The sequence below is a fragment of the Haliotis cracherodii genome, unplaced genomic scaffold (assembly GCF_022045235.1).
Source record: "Haliotis cracherodii isolate W230 unplaced genomic scaffold, xgHalCrac1.p SCAF_1, whole genome shotgun sequence".
Taxonomy (NCBI): Eukaryota; Metazoa; Mollusca; class Gastropoda; order Lepetellida; family Haliotidae; genus Haliotis; species Haliotis cracherodii.
The window spans coordinates 10,636,611-10,654,924 of NW_027266264.1; the positions used below are offsets into that span (position 1 = coordinate 10,636,611).

General features: G+C 39.8%; 1 protein-coding gene across 2 annotated transcripts; it reads right to left on the minus strand.

Annotated features, from left to right (window-relative positions):
• Nucleotides 1–5,660: 5,660 nt before the first annotated feature.
• Nucleotides 5,661–18,253, minus strand: LOC139472430 (uncharacterized). 2 transcript variants are annotated; one of them, XM_071254919.1, is made up of 10 exons: nt 18,056–18,253; nt 15,126–16,863; nt 13,598–13,732; nt 13,392–13,448; nt 12,420–12,644; nt 10,403–10,606; nt 8,875–8,904; nt 8,505–8,630; nt 6,977–7,103; nt 5,661–6,463 (listed from the first exon to the last, which is right to left on the minus strand). In XM_071254919.1, exons 2-10 carry the CDS (start codon nt 16,822–16,824, stop codon nt 5,746–5,748), a joined length of 3,321 nt encoding a protein of 1,106 aa, XP_071111020.1. In that variant the 5' UTR covers nt 16,825–16,863; nt 18,056–18,253; the 3' UTR covers nt 5,661–5,745. The 2 variants fall into 2 exon arrangements, with proteins under 2 accessions (XP_071111020.1, XP_071111012.1); XM_071254911.1 differs by having other exon boundaries at nt 15,072–16,863.
• Between the last annotated feature and the right edge of the window lie 61 nt (nt 18,254–18,314).

Consider the following 18,314-nt stretch of genomic DNA (forward strand, 5'->3'; position numbering starts at 1 on the left):
GAACGCACAGGAAAGTACTGAGCATTGGAGTCATGTCCTCTATCATACTTTTTATGATGAGTGTTTCCACATCAATATGTGACTGTCATGCTTGTGTGCCTGTGGGAAGAAATACTATATATTTTTGTAAGACTCAATTCCCCATTATCAACCAAACAGTCTATTATAGAACAATATGTGTCAGTCAAAATTTATATTCACCTTTAACTTGTGAACATGAAAAGAACCATTGGTAAACAAGAGGACCAAAGGCATCATGAACGAGCAGGGTCAAGGTCATATTCAAAGTGAGGCAGGGTTCAAATACACCAGTGAAGGACAATTCAGTGTCTTAAAAACAGTTCCATCGGACATTTTATTACCGGTATGTGTTTTAAGGTACAGTGCTTCTTGATGCATTTGAGGGTAATACACTTTAAATAAGTATCAGGGATAATATTCCACCTAGTCAAGAAGAGAGAAATATGGAGGATATCACCAGCTACAAGAGCCAATCATTGCCTCCGACTGGGACTCCACTGTCTATTGCTATGACTATGACTGTGACTGTCTGTGATATATGTTTATACTGATACTAGTGATAGTGAAATATGGACAATGTTTCATGTTCTGTAGAAGAAAGCTACAGAACTACAAAAGGAGATGACTTTTTGCAAGTTTTCTTTTATGTTATTTTCAAAATACATGTACTGTCAAATGCTTTGTATGGCTGTACCTTCTTTCCATGTTTTATATTTATTTTGTGTTTCATGTAAATATAATTGTATATTGTGTAATTGTATAAAATGTTAATCGAAGTGAAAGTGTTTGTTTTTCGATTTACATGTTACACACAATTACCTTTCAAAACAAGGGGGGGGGGGGGGTAGTCTAGTGGTTAAAGCCTCCACTTGTCACACCATAGGCCCAGTTGCGATTTCCCACAAGGGCACAATGTGTGAAGCCCATTTCTGGTGATATTACTCTTCTCTGCCAAATAGACCAGGAATGAAAAATTGAAATATGCCTTATGATTAATAGATTCCTTAAGGTCAGTCTTAATAATATCAGATCTCAGTTCTTGCTACTGCAAAACAAACACCAAAGGACATCCCACTACGGGTATGTCAGAACAATCTTTTGCAAAGTTTGAGCGACCAATGAAATTACTAAAAGGAAGAAGCCAATCAGAAAGTAGCTTTCTGGAGCTTTACTTCACCTCTAGTTTCCATTCCATACTATGCTTTGAAAATTATTTTGATAGAGTTTTCCATTGAATATTCGAAACTGAAAAAATAATACTTCTGGAATATCTAATAGATGCCACGATTGAAAATGGCAGAGCTTCTACCGGTTATAACGTCGCTATATAAGTGCAATAATCTTGGACCCCATTTCACCTCACCTTTACTGGTTATGGAAAGTTTCTTGTTTATCCCAACAAAGCAAGAGAGAGACGTCTATTTTGATGGAATCAGTCCATATAACTGTTGTTTGAAATACCCCATGTTAACCCTTTTTCTCCCATGACTGGGAGAGTGGCAGACAGAATGTGTTTCCTAATCTGGTAAATGACGATCAGAATGGTGGCATGAAAGGTCGTTCTGATGTGACCCGAAATGGGATGTCTTTTTTTAGCGGTAGCGTAAATGAGATTTTCATGAGATTGTATTCAGGTCAATATGACAATGCTAGAGACATCATGCACCCCATGAGTCAACATGAAGGATACGATAACAGACTGGTAATATGCTGTTGGAACTTCCACTGTTACATGTATCTAGAAGTTTTATTATCACTGATTTTATACAACAGAAAATAATTTGCAGATTTATAGGATCATTTGAAGCATTCTGAGCATCTGAATTTGCCTACATAAAGTTGCATGATCAGGTAACAGAGAGGAATACTGAAGGAATAGGATAGGCATAAGTATAATGAGTATTGGAGAATGGAGATCTCGAGTCCAGTGTTTGTTTGTTGTTAAACGCTGCACTCAACAATATTCCAGCCATATGACGGCGGTCTGTAAATAAGAGTCTGGACCAGACAATCCAATGAAAGACATCATAAATATCATTTACATAATTGGGTTATGATGACATGCATTAACCAAGTCAGCGAGTCTAACTCAGATCTTCATGGGTCTCGTGTGTAGTGAAGATCTTTGTTCTACATTAACTATTTAACACTCATATTGTGAAGTAGATGAGGTTCTTGTTGTTGAAGGCTCAGAGCACAAACTCCGCTGTTGCCGAACAGCAGAGGGGTTATAGGCTAGTCACATTTCATGACGAGAACTTTGAAGTCGTTAGAGACAAAGAAAAGCATGCATGTTTTGTTGCATTTTTATTCAAATTCCAAGGTGGTAAACAAAGGTAAAAATAATCTTGCATAATTCCATTGGTTTTCTCTATTAAGTAATTCTGTACAGCAAAACGACAGGAACAACTCAACTGACTGAAAACATCCAATGATAATGGCTCTGTAGGTTATAAAATCAGTTATTACCTGTATGTTTGTTGTTTAATGCCCCACTCAGCAATATTCCAGCTCTATGACAGTGGTCTGTAAAAAATAACGTCTGGACCAGACAATCCAGTGATTGACATCATGAGTATCTATGAGCATTGAGCTACGCAATTTGGATATAATGACATGCATCAACCTAGTCAGCGAGTCAAATGTGCAGTCACTGCTTATGGAATGGACACATCTGGTACACATAATGTTTCAAGCATTACCATCATTACCACTTGGGAAGGGGAGGTTGTTGCCGCAACGCTTGAGCTATGCTACAGTTCATTATGACATCATGTCCATTATGAAAACAACATTCAAAATCACGTATGTGGTCAAATGTCGAATGTACTGCTGCTTTAACAACTTTCTTTGGGATTTTTTCTATCAAAACTCTCCCTCCTCCATTATGACTTACAGATGTATTTTTTTGTTTTTCATACTGTACTGAATATGAAACAGATTAACCCACGACATGCAGGTTTTGACTTGTCTTGTTGTTGGGAGACATGGTGTAGCACAATGACTGATTAAAGATTGAATAAATAAGTGATAAATTTATCATAAAACACGGAGATCATTTTAATCAGACGTGCTGAAAAAAAATATCTGTACAAATGCCTGTTTACAAAACATCCTCATCCGCTCATTATGACATAATACCTTGAGTGGGTTAGAATGATTTATATGTAAATTACACACGTCTCTTGTAAGAACATTCACATCTGCCAATTTACATCTGCCAACATACATGAATATACAATGCCCTTTCATCGGTTCAAAGTTTTATATATTCTATAAATATGATAAATGCCTATTTTTCTTAAAATCAACTTTGATAATTTGTCACTATATAACATGTATAACAATTAGCATGAATATTCCCTATTCCGTAGCACGAGATTGTGACTGTGGCTGATCTGTCTGGGCACATCACAACCTATCTGCTCGCACTGTACTCCCATTGTCCGTCTGCCACCAGCAGGCAATCAACAAGTCACGATGGTGTACGGGACTGTGGCTAAATATACATATCTAGATCACTCGACAATGAGCTTGACAGCAGCGTGTCCTTTAGCGTGTCCTTTGTCATGGGATCAACAAACAGAGTGGAAAATCTAGTATTGCACAATGCAACCCTCGTCTGCTGGCATGACGTACAACATAGCTCTTCGATTGGCAGATATATGGATACCATACAGATTCATAGAATTGCTTTTGTGGGTTACTCTAAAGCAAAAAGCACCAGCTAGCAATAGGAGCAATAACAATATACATATGCAAACAAAAGAACAGAAACAAAAACATATATAAAATCTTTACAAGATATTATGAAATTCAACACCAGCAACGAGCTGGCAACAACAGAAATTACACTGCACAATATATGTAAGCAGCCTACATGCTTAGATACCCTCAGAGAGTATTTGGACAACCAGACATGATTATGCATGCAATTGTGATTTTGTCTCATATTTTTTTAACACTAAAGCATTGTTATCCAAACTATTCCTGCCTTCCAATGTACAAATTAGGAAATCATTGTAATGTGTACGTTTTGAAATCATTCCATTCAGAAATTGACACGACTTAACCCCACATTCAGAACTGCAGTTCATCACTGTAGCCAACAGCTTTTTCATCACATTGCTTTTCCTCATGGACAAACACTACCCATGTCTTATCGGGGGATCCACTGGTTATTGGCTTCCTTCACAAGCTGTCACCCCGTGAAGGCATCATTTGAACATATCCCCTAAACACATCACTAAAACATATCCCCTTAACACATCACTTCAATCTAATTAAAATCATATCTTAGCTCTTGCTACCGCTAAACAAAGATCTGAGGACATCCCATTAGGGGTCACGTCAGAACAACCTTTCATCCGGCCAAACAGAAAAGAGCTTGTCATGAAAGTGACAGTCTGAATGTGATTATTAATCAATCTACCTCGAAAACTTTAACACAGGGTATTCCGAACGATAGTTACGGGCTTAATGACCATCTATTAGCCATTCCTGAATAACTTTTTGTTCAGGTTTAAAATTTGTCGAGCATTTGTCAAAATATGTTTCGAAGTGTAGTCGCCAATTTGAAATTAGTGCCGTAAAGCAAGAGAAAGCTGCCGTCTGATTGGTCATTCCATTGGTCGGTCAAAGTTTGCGCAAGGTTGGTCTGACGTTCTCATTTCTTTGTTTAGCGGTAGCGAGAACGAAGACCTGATTTTAATGAGATTGCACATCACTTGAACATATCCCCTAAACACATCACTTGAACATATCCTCTAAACACATCACTTGAACATATCCCCTAAACAGATCACTTAAACGTATCACCAATAACAGGGCACCCACTTTCTCCTTGTTTGACTAAACAAAATAACAAAAGGAATGTTCTCTATACATAATGAACATGACTGTACAGTCAATATCTAAAATGTTTCATGCATTTACAAAGCCATTATTAACTATTATGTACATAAGTATATATGTACTGAACAAAAAGGGTTGGGATCATTACTATTTTGGGGGACATCTTTTTGTAGTGATGGCTTGAGCAAACGATTTTTTTTTAAATATCCCGAAAATATTCATGGCCCCTAACTTTCAGTATATAATGTGTGATTTGTGGAGTGAGAACAATATGTTTCCTAAAGTGTTACTCAAAGGGGGACTAGACTTGGGGCAATTGGCATTTGTTGAGTGTTGATTCAAGTCAGTCAATACCCTACTTTTATACCGTATATTAGTCTAGCACATAATGATTACCTAGATCACAGATAATGTCTCGGTTTGTCACTAATTACATTGTCTAGACCTTAGACCTAGGCTTAAGGTGATAGAGCTCCCCTTTAAGAATACTGACCTTCAATGCCATGTCATCAGAACCTGTTTTACGAAGCCAGCGTAGCAATTGCACATTTTCTTTATTGCCCCTCCCCCAATACATAAAACACTTTTTCATTACCCCCCTCCCTATAATATTTGAGCAGTACCTAAATAATGTTCATATTTTTAACAAAATTATTTGAGATTTATTGGAGATTATGTAACAATGTTAATTTATCATGCCCCCTATAGTGATTCCCCACACCTCTTTCAGTGTAATTTTTTCATGACCTACCTGAATCTTACCCCTTGACCCCACCACCCCACCCTCCCTAACTCCCATACTTCAGCCTAGAGCACCGGTAGTCCTCGCTCTACAATCACTTTGTGTTCCAGTCCTACAGAGCATCATGTTCAGAAACGATGGAATGCAAGGAGGACGTCATCATGGTTGCCCTCGAGCTGAGGACGTTGTTGTCTGTACTTCTTCTGTGCTAGCATCTGAACGTGGTAATCCACGCTTTCATGAACTGTCTTCAAGAACACTCCATCTGCCCTCATCACTTCTTGTCTGAACTGTTGACACTGCCCACAGCGATCTTTGTCCAGGGGACACTTTGCATTCAATGCTTTCACAATGCTACACGTGAAGAAGCTTTGTTCATGGCCAAAGTAGGACTTCTCCTCACTCATGGACGACGACCACTGGGACACGCAGGTGTCTCCTCCTTTTGACCCAGACTCTTCTGTTTCCTCTAGATTCCACAATTTGGGAACGTATATTTCCGGTTCGGTGTCATCCTTTGAGCAGCTACCTATTGACAACGAGAAATCCTCTTCATCAACCTCGACTGTCATGTCTGCTCCAGCGCTGTAGCAACAATCCAGAATGATCACAATCTCCTCCACGTCCAGCTTGCTGAGTTCTCGTTTCAATCTCCTCGGGCTGATTGTATCGTTGCCTTTCCCCAGTTTCAGGGACGTCTTGTCGTTGTGCCCAGAATAGAAGAAATAGAAGAAAGATGGGCCCTGGTTTTGGTGGATCTTTTTCTGCAGAGCGGAGAAAGCTTTCATCACCTTTTCGTTCATGGATCCTTCTGTAGCAGGGGTGATGACCCGTATGTTCTCCTTCCTGTGGCCAAAACAATACAGTCAAAACATCCTACAGACACATCCTCTGTATCGCCTGGGCTCACAATTTGGTAAACCCACACTAGCCCCTGGATCCACTCCTGTAGTTCTCGCAATCTCAAATTACCTGCTCTTGATTTTCATTAAGATTTTATCGACCAATCAAACGTCGAGATAAGGAAAAGGAAAATTGGTAAGGGGGGACCTGCCACTGCCAGTTTTTATGGACCTGAAGACATCCTTTACACTCTCAGCTGCCATCAGTGTGGAAGTGGCCATTACAAGAATCTTCAAATTTGCCCTCTAACCCCAAATGTAGTCACAGTTATATTTTTGTTTATGTCTTTGAGAATGCCATTATAGTGAATTTTGAAAAGGTTAACGACTGACCACATTTCCCAATTTCGAGATTGCAGACTAACGGAAACACAACCTTCTCCCTTACATTCATACCACACCAATTATATCTAACTGATAATAGATGTAAGGGTTACCATGGTTACATACTACTCACCTGATTCCGATGATATCCTCACTCTGCAATGCCCTGCTCATGTATTCAGCATCCTTGACAAACAGTTCCGTTACTTTGGGAGACTTGTCAAGCCCAGCCACAAGAATGGCATATGTGTTTTCATGGCCTGGAGAACATCGAGAAACATACTATTTTTTTGTAGACTCAGAGGTAGAGATAATGCTTTCACGTCAAGGACACTGAGTTAAATTCACTCAATAATATGATCACAAACCAGTTATATGGGAATAATTGATTCATAATCCTCATACACTTGCATTCAATCAACTGACATATGAAAAACTTTCCCTTCACATGATATTAGGATGATGTTTTTGTCTTTTTGTACTCTAGAGCTCCAGAACCACAATGGGCAAATATTGTTCACTGTGCTGTTCTAGAAAATATAATTATATATATAACTATTTCAACATGCCATGTACATAGTCCTCCGAGACATTAACAGGGATGTGAGCAGGTTTTCACCCCAAAAAAGGAAAATTGCAGGGGGGTCTTTTGAAACATTTGATTGCATTTTAAGCAATTTCGTGCGGTTTGGACAACATTCACACCATCTCAATGTTCAATAATTAAAATTTCTAAGTTAAATCAGTACTTTTCAAAAATCAGGCAGAGCTTCCACGCACCCGGCTACCCGCTGGGTACTGCCACAAACTTCCTTCCCCCATCCCCCAGACACAAGGACAACTGTCACAAGCATGCAATGTCTGACCCTTTCCCAAAGTTGAAGCATATTGAAAAAAAAACTTACCTTGTACTTACCTTTGTTGAAAAAAAACCCAACAACATTGCAAACATTTATCCCTGTGTTATGGGTTTTTGGACGCTGAAGAAACATTCATAGTTTTCTCGATAATCACATGAGAAAACTGTAAATTCACTTATAAAAGACAACATGATCTTAAAAACAAGCAATCATCTGAGTATTTACAATTTCTGTGTGATGCCACACCCCTCGTTATAGTGCAAGTATTCGTGATAAAAAACGATTGATGTCCGAAAACCTATGATCCGACGATAATAGTATTGTGTCATGAATAATAATAAAGGCATAGGCATATGATGCTGAAAGCTCTGATTGAAAACAGGACAATATGTGCACTGTACTCTCTCTCGAGTCATTGGTCATTTAAATCGATACCGTAAGTAGGAATAATCCTATTTACTTTTTAATCATGAAACTATGACATGTGTGATGCCTTGCTTAGCATTTCTATCGGTCAAAAGTCTGAAACATGATAATATTTTATAAATCTTTGATTATAATTTTACGTGGAAGATGATTCTTTCAGAGGACAACTGTTCTAAAAAATGTGATCTCGCATGTCCGCAGAGATTTCACATCCCTGCATTAAAGAGAATCACATTTGTTGACAGTTAAATACACAGATGTTTTGATGTTTTCTAAAAAAATCTCCTTCCTCAAATACAAAGAAACTACATATTAATCCATTTGGCATGCTTAATATGGCCCTGGGGTCACACATCAATGTAGAAGTCACACTACCTATTGGTGAGAAGCATGGACCATGTCGGGGGCAGTGTAGCCGGTCACGGCGGCCGATCTTCAAACACTGGATACAAAACACTGCACAGTGATCCGTACATTTCTCAGATAAGGGCTTCAACTTGGCTACAAAGAACATAAAGTTATTATTTCATAACAGTATACTGAAAACTGGAAAAAAAATATTTACATGCAATAAAAATGTAAAAAAAAAAAAGTAAACTGAAAGCATAATGGCATCCTGCATGAGGTCGATTATCACACTTTAGTCACAAGTCCTTATAAAAAATAGGAAAACCTTTGATATTTAAAAAGCTGCCTATCGGTGGAGAATGTTGAAGACTAGCTTAGATGGAAGAATGATTCTCACCTGCTGGAGAATTCTTGCACTGGTGACAACCTGAAATATAATGTTTCACACAATGATTAAATGACAAAGGCACCACATCATCGTCATGACAGTCAGCAATGTGGGGTCCATTCTATCCTGGAATCCCCATGGTGGATAGATGAAGCAGTGAGTTGTTGCCTGGACGACTAGACACAAAATACTGCACATACACTGAGACACACTGGACAAAAACAGTTCATATTGTAAATGTAAAATAGCATGGTTGTAGGAGTCATCGACAATTGTTTGTTTGTGTGCTTGTTGTTTAATGCCACACTCAGCAATATTCAAGCTATATTTTGGTGGTCTGTAAATAATCGAGTCTGGACCAGATGACCAGTGATTGATATCATGAGTGTGGATCTATGCAATTGGGATATGATGACATGCATCAACCAGGACAGCAAGCTTGACCACCCAATCCCGTTAGTCACCTCTTACAACAAGCATAGTCTCCTCTTATGGCAAGCATAGTCGCCTGTTATGGCAAGCATGGGTTGCTGAAGACCTATTATAGCCCTGATCTTCATGGGTCTCATTATCAAGTGATCAAATTTATCAGCAGTGGAGTGCATGTTAAATATAACTGGAATTTCTATTCTGGTAAAAGATCAATCATAGTTCAGGCTGTCCATGTTTGATTTTCTCAAATCTGACACTGAAATCCCGATCCCATCTTCCTGAGGCAAGGGTCCCAACTGACTGTAAAAGTCCAATTTCCACCCTTTCCGAACTAGGCTGAAAGTATGGAGTTACATTGTAGCTGGACTAACGAGTCAATGCATAGTCCAATCAAAATCGTGTAACGAAATTGACATCCGGTCCATAAGCAGTATGGCGACTGCTGTGAGGATTCAGTCGATCAAAGTATTAGCAGAGCATGTGTACCGTCAATTAGGCGTTGACAGATATTTTTGTAATCTTTTCATGTTTTTAATCAAGGTGCTCAAATGATTTGATGCACTTCACAAGGTAAGACTCATTTTATTACAATAAAGATCTTACTTATCGATGACCTCGTCTTGACTGAGCGCTGCCATTTTGTTTGAAGAAAATGCAAGTGATATGCAAGGTGGAATCTCATAACGAGGGACACAGAAGGGACAAAACACGTAATAGCCACTGGTGGCGCAACGATCGAGCCACAAAATTCCAGTAACAGTCAGTTATTCGTCCTTGCCTTTGAAAGATGTCCCCATCCATAATAGGCATAAGGTTAAGTGCATTGATATTGTGATCTTGTTGGAATCAAGAGATGTGTGCCACAAAATATTCCCAGTCATCAATCAATTAGATTTCTAACAGTACCAGGGAGTAAGGATGTTATCATCAAGTGTTACTTTTACACTAGGTACGGCATACCAACCTCCTGATACACAACTAGTTCCATTACAGAAACTCACACTGAGAACATAACTTCAAACCTGAGCACATCCATCAAGAAAAACAGATGAGGGGAGATAATCAACACACAAGTAACCAAGATACCACTAAACAGCCTACTTACCCGATTGATTGGTTTTATGTGTATCTTTGTTCTTCTCCTCCTTGACTCTGATGTATTCTTCTTTACATTTGTTGCTGGTGTCGACGGAGTCGACACAGAGCCAGAACTTGCTGAGCATCTGTGTGTAGCCGGTGACACTTTGGATGTAAGATATCACGTACATGCTCACTCGGGTGGACATGGCCGGATCTCTTCGCAGGTCCTCTGAACATGGGATTTGATAGAAATATTAGCTGCGGTAAACTGCATCTCTTTGATATTATTTAGATTCCAAGTAGATGAAACTTAAGGATGTCTTTTAGGGCTGTGACGGTTAACTCGGGTACCCAGGTCGGGTGGGTACTGGGTAGGACCTGGGTACCCACAGGACTACCCGGACCCGTGGTTAGTCACGTGATATATTGTTTAATGACCAAAATTATCTAGAACTCTCTGGTTACAGTTCAAGTCACTAATGTTTGCATTTCTTTCTGTCTATGCACCCATTCCTTCTGATTTTTCATATGGTTGAATAAAGATATAACTTAATTCAACTTCAGTGTATGAATGACCAGATTGTTTAATACATGAATCTTAATACGTTTTGCCAGGGCTATGCTAAAAACATCTCCTGAGAGCTACAGTGGGTAGCTGGGTAGCATCGGGTAATAGCGGGGTGGGTACCTGGGTAGTAAATTTGGACTCGTCCCAGCCCTAGTGTGTTTATCTGTATTAAGATAGTCCTACATCCTGATAGATAGATATAGATTTTTTTCTCACTTAAAGCCTTGGCAAGTCTAGATCAAGCTAAACCAAGTCTAGTTACCTTGATTCCAACCACAGCAGAAGAGAAACGGTTATTTTGAAAAAAACCCAACAATTTACAATTATTTCAAAGAAATATGGACTTTTAATATCCAACTGATTCAAATCTACCTTATGTAAAAGTGAGAACAGTATTCCAGTTAAATCATGTCAGCTTAATGTGGCAGGAAAGCCCGAAGTGATGCACGTCTCAGACATTTACCATTTTGATGAAACCCACAAGTACAGGTATGGTACTAACAAATCCAGAAATGTCATGGGGGGAAACTGGGTATCGTACCCATGTCCATAGGTTTCTGACATACCCAAGAGACGTAACTCTGCACAGCGAATTATAGCGCCTTTGATGGCTGGGCCCCCAATAATAATCCTGTAATAATTACCACTGCTTAACCGGTCAAAAGGTTAAGGCCAAATAAAACAAGCATGAAATACTCATATCCCCCGCCAATATGACATGTCCGGTTGTGTGTAATGCATTAGCTCCTGTGAACTATGTTCACTGGGCCTTTTTGTAAATGGCCTAATTGCAGCACTAACAAGTTCAACTTGTTGCAATGGAAACGTAAAAAATAAAAATTTCTATAATTCCTAAATAGCACAAGGCAGTTCAGTTTGTGTCTGGTAAACATGCATAGTTTTGTTAGAAAGTATTGAATGGGTTTTGATTTATGCTCCAGAAACAAACACTACCCTTACAGAACCTAAGTCCAAATTGTTGCCATGGAAACGAAAAAAATAAAAATTTACAAAACCCCTAAATAGCAAAAGGCACCAGTTCAGTAAGTGTCTGGTAAACATGCAAAGTTTTGTAAGAAATTATTTAACAGTTTTTGAGTTACACTCAGAAACAAACAGCACCCTTATAGAACCTAAGTCCACTTTGTTGCCATAAATAAAAATTTATAAAATTCCTTAATAGCAAAAGGCACCAGTTCAGCATGAGTCTGATAGACATGCAAAGTTTCGTAGAGAAATATTTAACGGTTTCTGAGTTATGCTCCAGAAACAATTTCGGGACGCACACACGCACGCACGCACACACGTCAACTTAAGGAAGAACTTCACCAAAATCAGACTGATTGGCAGTTTTGGACGTGCTGAATTCTTATTCTGCTATTTTCATGACTACATGGAGTTTCATGTAAAGCTGAAACCCTTTATCAGGAAGTTAGTTATTTCAGTGAAAGGCAGACAAAAGAAGACTACACACCCATGTAGGCAACTGGGAACAGCGTGATAGTATTTTGTGTGGCCTTTTGTGTGGTTTTCTGTGTGGCCTTCTTACTGGCCTCCGCTTCTCCCTGCTTGACACACCTGAGTAGGGCATTGGCCACCTGTATGTCCACTGCATGGTCATATTTACAGTGAAACACACTACCAGCCTTTGACAGGCCTCCACTTGTCTCAAACACCTTGTTGTGTGAGAGAGACGTTTCTGTAAACAAACAAACAAACAAACAAACACTTCTGTAGATACCTGATAATCATGTTGTCCATACACACACACTGTCAAATAGAGAATGATAAGGAGTGAAGATCTGAAATGACAATAGTGTTTGTTTGTCTGTTGTTTAATGCTGCACTCAGCAATATTCCAGCTGTGTGAAGGTCTGTAAATAATCGAGTCTGGGCCAAACAATCCAGTGAGTGACATCATGAGCATCGATCTTTGCAATTGTGTGAGGTGAGGTGAGGTGAAATGGGATTTAATGTCGCGTCCAAGATAATAGCGATGTGCATGCACGTGTGTGTGGCTGCTTGTACTAGTCCGGGCTGATGCCGATTTATAGTGTTAGCACACTGAGATACCATGCCGCAGTTCAACATGAATACCCCACTGAGACACAGTATACTGACTCCGAGCCGACCAGTCCTTGTTTTAGCCCTTTAACGTCGAGCGCCAGACAGAGTAACAACAAGTACCATCTTTTAGCGTCTTTTGGTATGATGCGGCCGGGGATCAAACCCCAGACCTTCCGCTCTCTGGGCGGACGCTCTACCACTAGACCATGGAGGCGGTCTTTCTTCGCAATTGGGATATGAAGACATGCATCAACCAAGTCAGCGAGTAAGTCACCTGTTATGACAAGCATTGGTTGCTGAAGCCCTATTCTAATCTGGACCTTCATGGGGGATGGCAACAGTGTGTTGTATTAACATAGTTGTGGTTGATAGTACTTACTAAAAACATCTCGGGTCTGAGTCACTTCTCCAATCTTATCCAGCAATGGATGGTTTCCTGAAACAAACTTGATACATTATTTCATCTGAAGAGATAGTGATTTATTCTGGATTAATGGTCACTTTGACACAGGGATCAAGGTTACCATGGTTACTTTGCGATTTATTGTGTAGCTATCTTATATTATGAAGTACGAATCTCCTTACCAGTTTCAATATTGCGTTTATTCCACAGACAGATGATGAAATCACACTGGATGCTGCACAGGTCTGTCTGCAGCAAGGACAAAGGCTTCAAAGATATCATCTTCTTTTCAGGCAACAAGCCATCAGTTTGTTCACCTGAATAAACAAGAAGATATGAAGTATTAGATCATCTGATCACTACCCTTTGGTGTGTAGGACTAAAAAGAACCCATATCATGCTAATAGTACCAGTGCCCATGGTGCCATAGAAACTGAATTGACAAAATCAAGTCTTATCATAACCTTGAACAGAACAATCACCTTGACCTTTGGCTGATCTTGGCCTAACGTTTTCGGACATGGTCTTAAATACTATACTGAAACATCTTGAAAATGCATATTGGATGATTTTTTGTTATACAAAATGGCCACAAAAATCAAATGAAGTCGTTCTGGGTACAGAGGCATGACACAGCAATCTCACTGTACGGGCTTGAATCTCATTCGATGTGTTTGCAGACGGACCTGGGCATGAAATTAAAAACTCATCTGTTCTGATTTCAAGATAAGGTTGATCACGCCCCCTCCAAGTGTTTCAGTTTAATTTGTTTTCGAAAATATAATTACCAACAAAGAAAGTACAACCTCAATGTTATGTGAATGTGTTATATCTATGTCCTTGAACTTGACCTCATACATGACCTTGGCCTTCTTGTCACATGTGCCAAAAAACTTCAAAAGGGTAATTTGGAAAACATCCATGGTAAAATATCCTGCTAATGTCATTCATGTTGGCAGAAGTTCAAATCAATGGTGATCACCATCCTGTCAAGTTCCAACCAACCTATCACAAAAGCACTAAGTCCTCTCCACTTGAGAAATAGAATCATGAAATATTGTGATGATTAATTAACAAAGATAGATATATGTGTGCTAATACTTATACAGTGAAAACAAGCCATATCAGTCATAAGGAATATTACTTGCAGGAATGATAAAACAGCAATGTCTGCTTTTCAAAGATTTAAATCCATTTTGCTAGCAATAAACATCATCACTGATATTTGGCAGTGTGTGCAGCGTACATTCATTACAAGCATGAACTAAAAGAAAAAAAAAGGTGCAGATGTAGTGCTTAAAGTCCAATCGACCAAGTTTGATGCTAAATATATCCGTTCAGTCACCTGTTGATTCTTACCCGGATTGTAACCATGTAATCAAAACTTGATGATGTTTATCCCTAGCAAAGTAGATATTTCTTGAAAAGCGCACTTTGCAGTTATTGTTATTACAGAAAATAATATCCCTCATTGCTGGAATGGCTTGTTTGCACTTTGTAAGTATTAGCACACATGCAGTTATCTTTGCGATATTTCATGATTCTGTTTCAAGTGTCGAGGACCATAGGACAGCAATACGTCATGAAACATATACACTGATATAGCCTCAATCAAATCATACCCAAGTCATTTAAGTGATGAACAAACAAACTAACCGCTGAAGACATTTCTACCTTGTTGTGTAGCATGCTCATTCATAGTGCAAGTACCTTCCCCTGCCTCGGGTTCATTCTGATCTTGACCTCCATCAGCTCCATTTGGTCTGGCCTTACTCTCTTGACTTTGCTCTGCACAGCCTTGACACAGCGGGTAGGCCAAGCCAGACACAGGCTTGTCACATCCTGGGGACTCACACACATCTGACAGAGACGAAAGTGAAGGATTACTAGAAAACCGAAGGTCAGCGCGGGAATACGACCCTAGGAGGTGTTGCTGAGGCTTGCTCGGTGGCTGCAGTTTCAAATCTTCGTAACAGCTCATGCAGTAAGGTTCACATTCAGCCACACATTTCCGCCCACACATCCTCTGGCATTCCTTTTCACTCACGGTAAACCCGGATGGTGAGCTGTAAGATCTTTTCATATTTATCGTTGGTCTGCTTCTGTCATGTCTGTCGGGTCCTTCTCCAAACAGTTCATCCGAGTTGACGGGCTCATGAATATCTGGTATTACAAGAGTGTTCGTGTTGGTAGAATCAGATGCTCCTGGAAGAGGTCTGCTGGAAGGACCCCCAGGTCGGGAGTCCACACCCTGAACCTGACTTCTGTTGATAGCGGTGTCACCAGACGCGCTAGAGACGTTGTTTATGTTGCTGCTGCTATTGCCAAGCAGATTCAGCAGAGCAGGGGCCTGATTCAGGTACCCTGGGGGGCCACTGGCATGACGACTTCTCTCCCTTCTGCCCGTCTTTCTGAAACAGCTGCTGCACAGATCATGCCTTTCTGGGGTACCAAAAAACTCACAGCCAGGGGTTCTACATCGGCTTGATAAGGCGTGATTTCCAGCAGTTTGAGGAAGACTTGTAGCACCCAATGTTAAAGTATCCAGATACTTATTGAAACAACTGCTGCATTGACCATTCTGTTCTTCTAGGCCGAAAAAATCACAGTTTGGTGTGGTGCATTTTATTTCACCCTTTTGAGCATGTTCGGCCACAGAAGACTTCTTTATTACCATCTTATCCATGATCTTACCAGCACTGTAACATTTTCTGCAAAAACCATGCAACTTTTGATATCCAGACTCGTTGCAACCAGTCACAGGACACACATGGAATGCAGACACCTGCCCCTCACTGTCAACTTGCCTCAAGTAGCACTGAAGACAAAGTCCATTGGCGCTAGTACCTGAATTGCCACAGCCTGCAGTAAGACACTTTCTCCACACAGGACTCACATATTGAGTTTCTTCACCAGGTCTGACATAGCTCCACTCTCTGGATGTTCCACTTGCTCCATCTTCAGAACATGTGCCCTTGGAATGTCCTTGACCTTGAAATGTTCCAGTGGAATGTCCTTGACCTTGAAATGTTCCAGTGGAATGTCCTTCACCTTCCAACTGTGAATATTTCTTACGTTTTTCTAGACAGTCTTCACATAAATAGTCATTCTTAGCAAGACTGACATTTTCACAGTGAAGTGTGTTGCATCTGTGAGGATGAGTATTGTAACATTCATTGCATAAATGTCCTTTATCAAGGCTCCCAAAATGAGGACAATTTTCTATCAAGCACTTGAATGGAGCAACAGGGTCAGATTCAACTGTCAAGTCTTGTTGGGAAACATCACTTATACTGATTTCTGGCAATGGATTATAATGAGCATGGTGACACATCTGACATCGGCCGTGATATGCTGGTACGCCAATACCAACACAGTCACTGTTGATGCATTCTGTGTAGTTCTCCATCTGTCACCATGACAACTCTGGTACTATGTATCTCATCATCTGGAACAAAACGGAAATTCCTTTCAGATGTGCATGTTGTTTTATGCAGCAGACAGCAATATTTCGGGAAAATCAAGGTGACCTGTAAATACATGCTGTGACAAACAAACCATGCATAGATGGAGAAATGCTGTTGGGGCACAAACACATGTAAATCAAACAAGTCACAAAGTCGGACCATCTAATCCACTTAGTTGCCCCTTGTGAGTGAGTTTAAGCTTTTAGCAATATTCCAGCAGTATCGCAGCGAGGGTCACAATAAATGGGTTTCACACAATGTAACCATATGGGGAATAGAACCGGGGTCTTTAGCGTGACAAGCGAACGCTTTAACCACTAGGCTACCTGACCGCCCCTCCAGGCGAGTATCACAGGTGAGAAATGAGTGAGGGCTGGGACAGGTAACTCTGGTTGGGTAGATCCTGAGTAGGACAGGGGTGCCCACAGCACTATCCTGACCTGTGGTTTGTCACATGATAGATTGTTAAATGACAATAATTTGTGACCATTCACAAATCTCTTCCAACTTAAATATGTTTGAGTAAGGATACAAAACTGTTGAACAGTCAACTTGGGTGTATGCATGATCATGTGTATCTTAATAGTTTTTGCCAGGGCTCCAGCATAACAATTACAGATTGGACATTGTGTTCTCAAGTCTTGAGACCTGTAGCAAGTACACAGGTATGGTTAGGTACCCAGTACCTAGTATATTTGGACACATCCCAGCCCTAAATTGAGGCAATATGTCCTTCTGGGTAAATATGATACGAAATGTTTTAAATAATGTGTTGACGCTGGTCATTCAAGTGGCAAGCATTACATGAACAAACACTGACAACTCGTCAATTGATACTTTTTTGTATCACTGTGTACAGATCAGGCAATTTGTGAAATGGTAAGCCAATTTGTGAATATATCTTGTGAACAGAGAAGGCCTATATGTATGTGAAAGTGTCAGCCAATACTTTTGTAAACGAGTAATGCAGTTAGTGAACAAATTGACTACAACGGTTAACTTATTAAGAAGTTATTATTTTATCCTAGTGATCGAAAATAGGACATACACGTGTTATTCTCCTGTCACTCAGTATCACGATGTTTCATACCATATACCAAGTCCTCCCCAGAGTCACAGAACCAGAATTATACACGCCACAGAACAGTATTATACACCCTATCACCCACATACCTTTTAATTACAAAGTTGGTCTTGCATCAATTTTTAGACAGTTATAGCAAACTTCTTGCTCATTCTTCTTCCTGAATACGTCAAAGGGAAGTAACTCTTGCAATATCACTGAAGAAATTATTATTGCAGACCACTATCTATAATTCGTTCCTGACAAAATTCTGTGATACAACTAAATGACGACAAAGTATCGTCGTGTTTCGCATTTTGCGCCCAAATATATTTGCGTCAGTCCCATGCAAAATCAGTAAAATAAACT

Coding starts and splice junctions, on each gene's coding strand:
- LOC139472430 (XM_071254911.1), bottom strand. CDS start 16,824: ATGGAGAACTACACAGAATGCATCAACAGTGACTGTGTTGGTATTGGC. Junction 7,104..8,504: donor TCCATGCTTCTCACCAATAG/GTAGTGTGACTT, acceptor GATGTTCTCCAG/GCCATGAAAACACATATGCC. Junction 6,464..6,976: donor GAGGATATCATCGGAATCAG/GTGAGTAGTATG, acceptor TTTTGGCCACAG/GAAGGAGAACATACGGGTCA.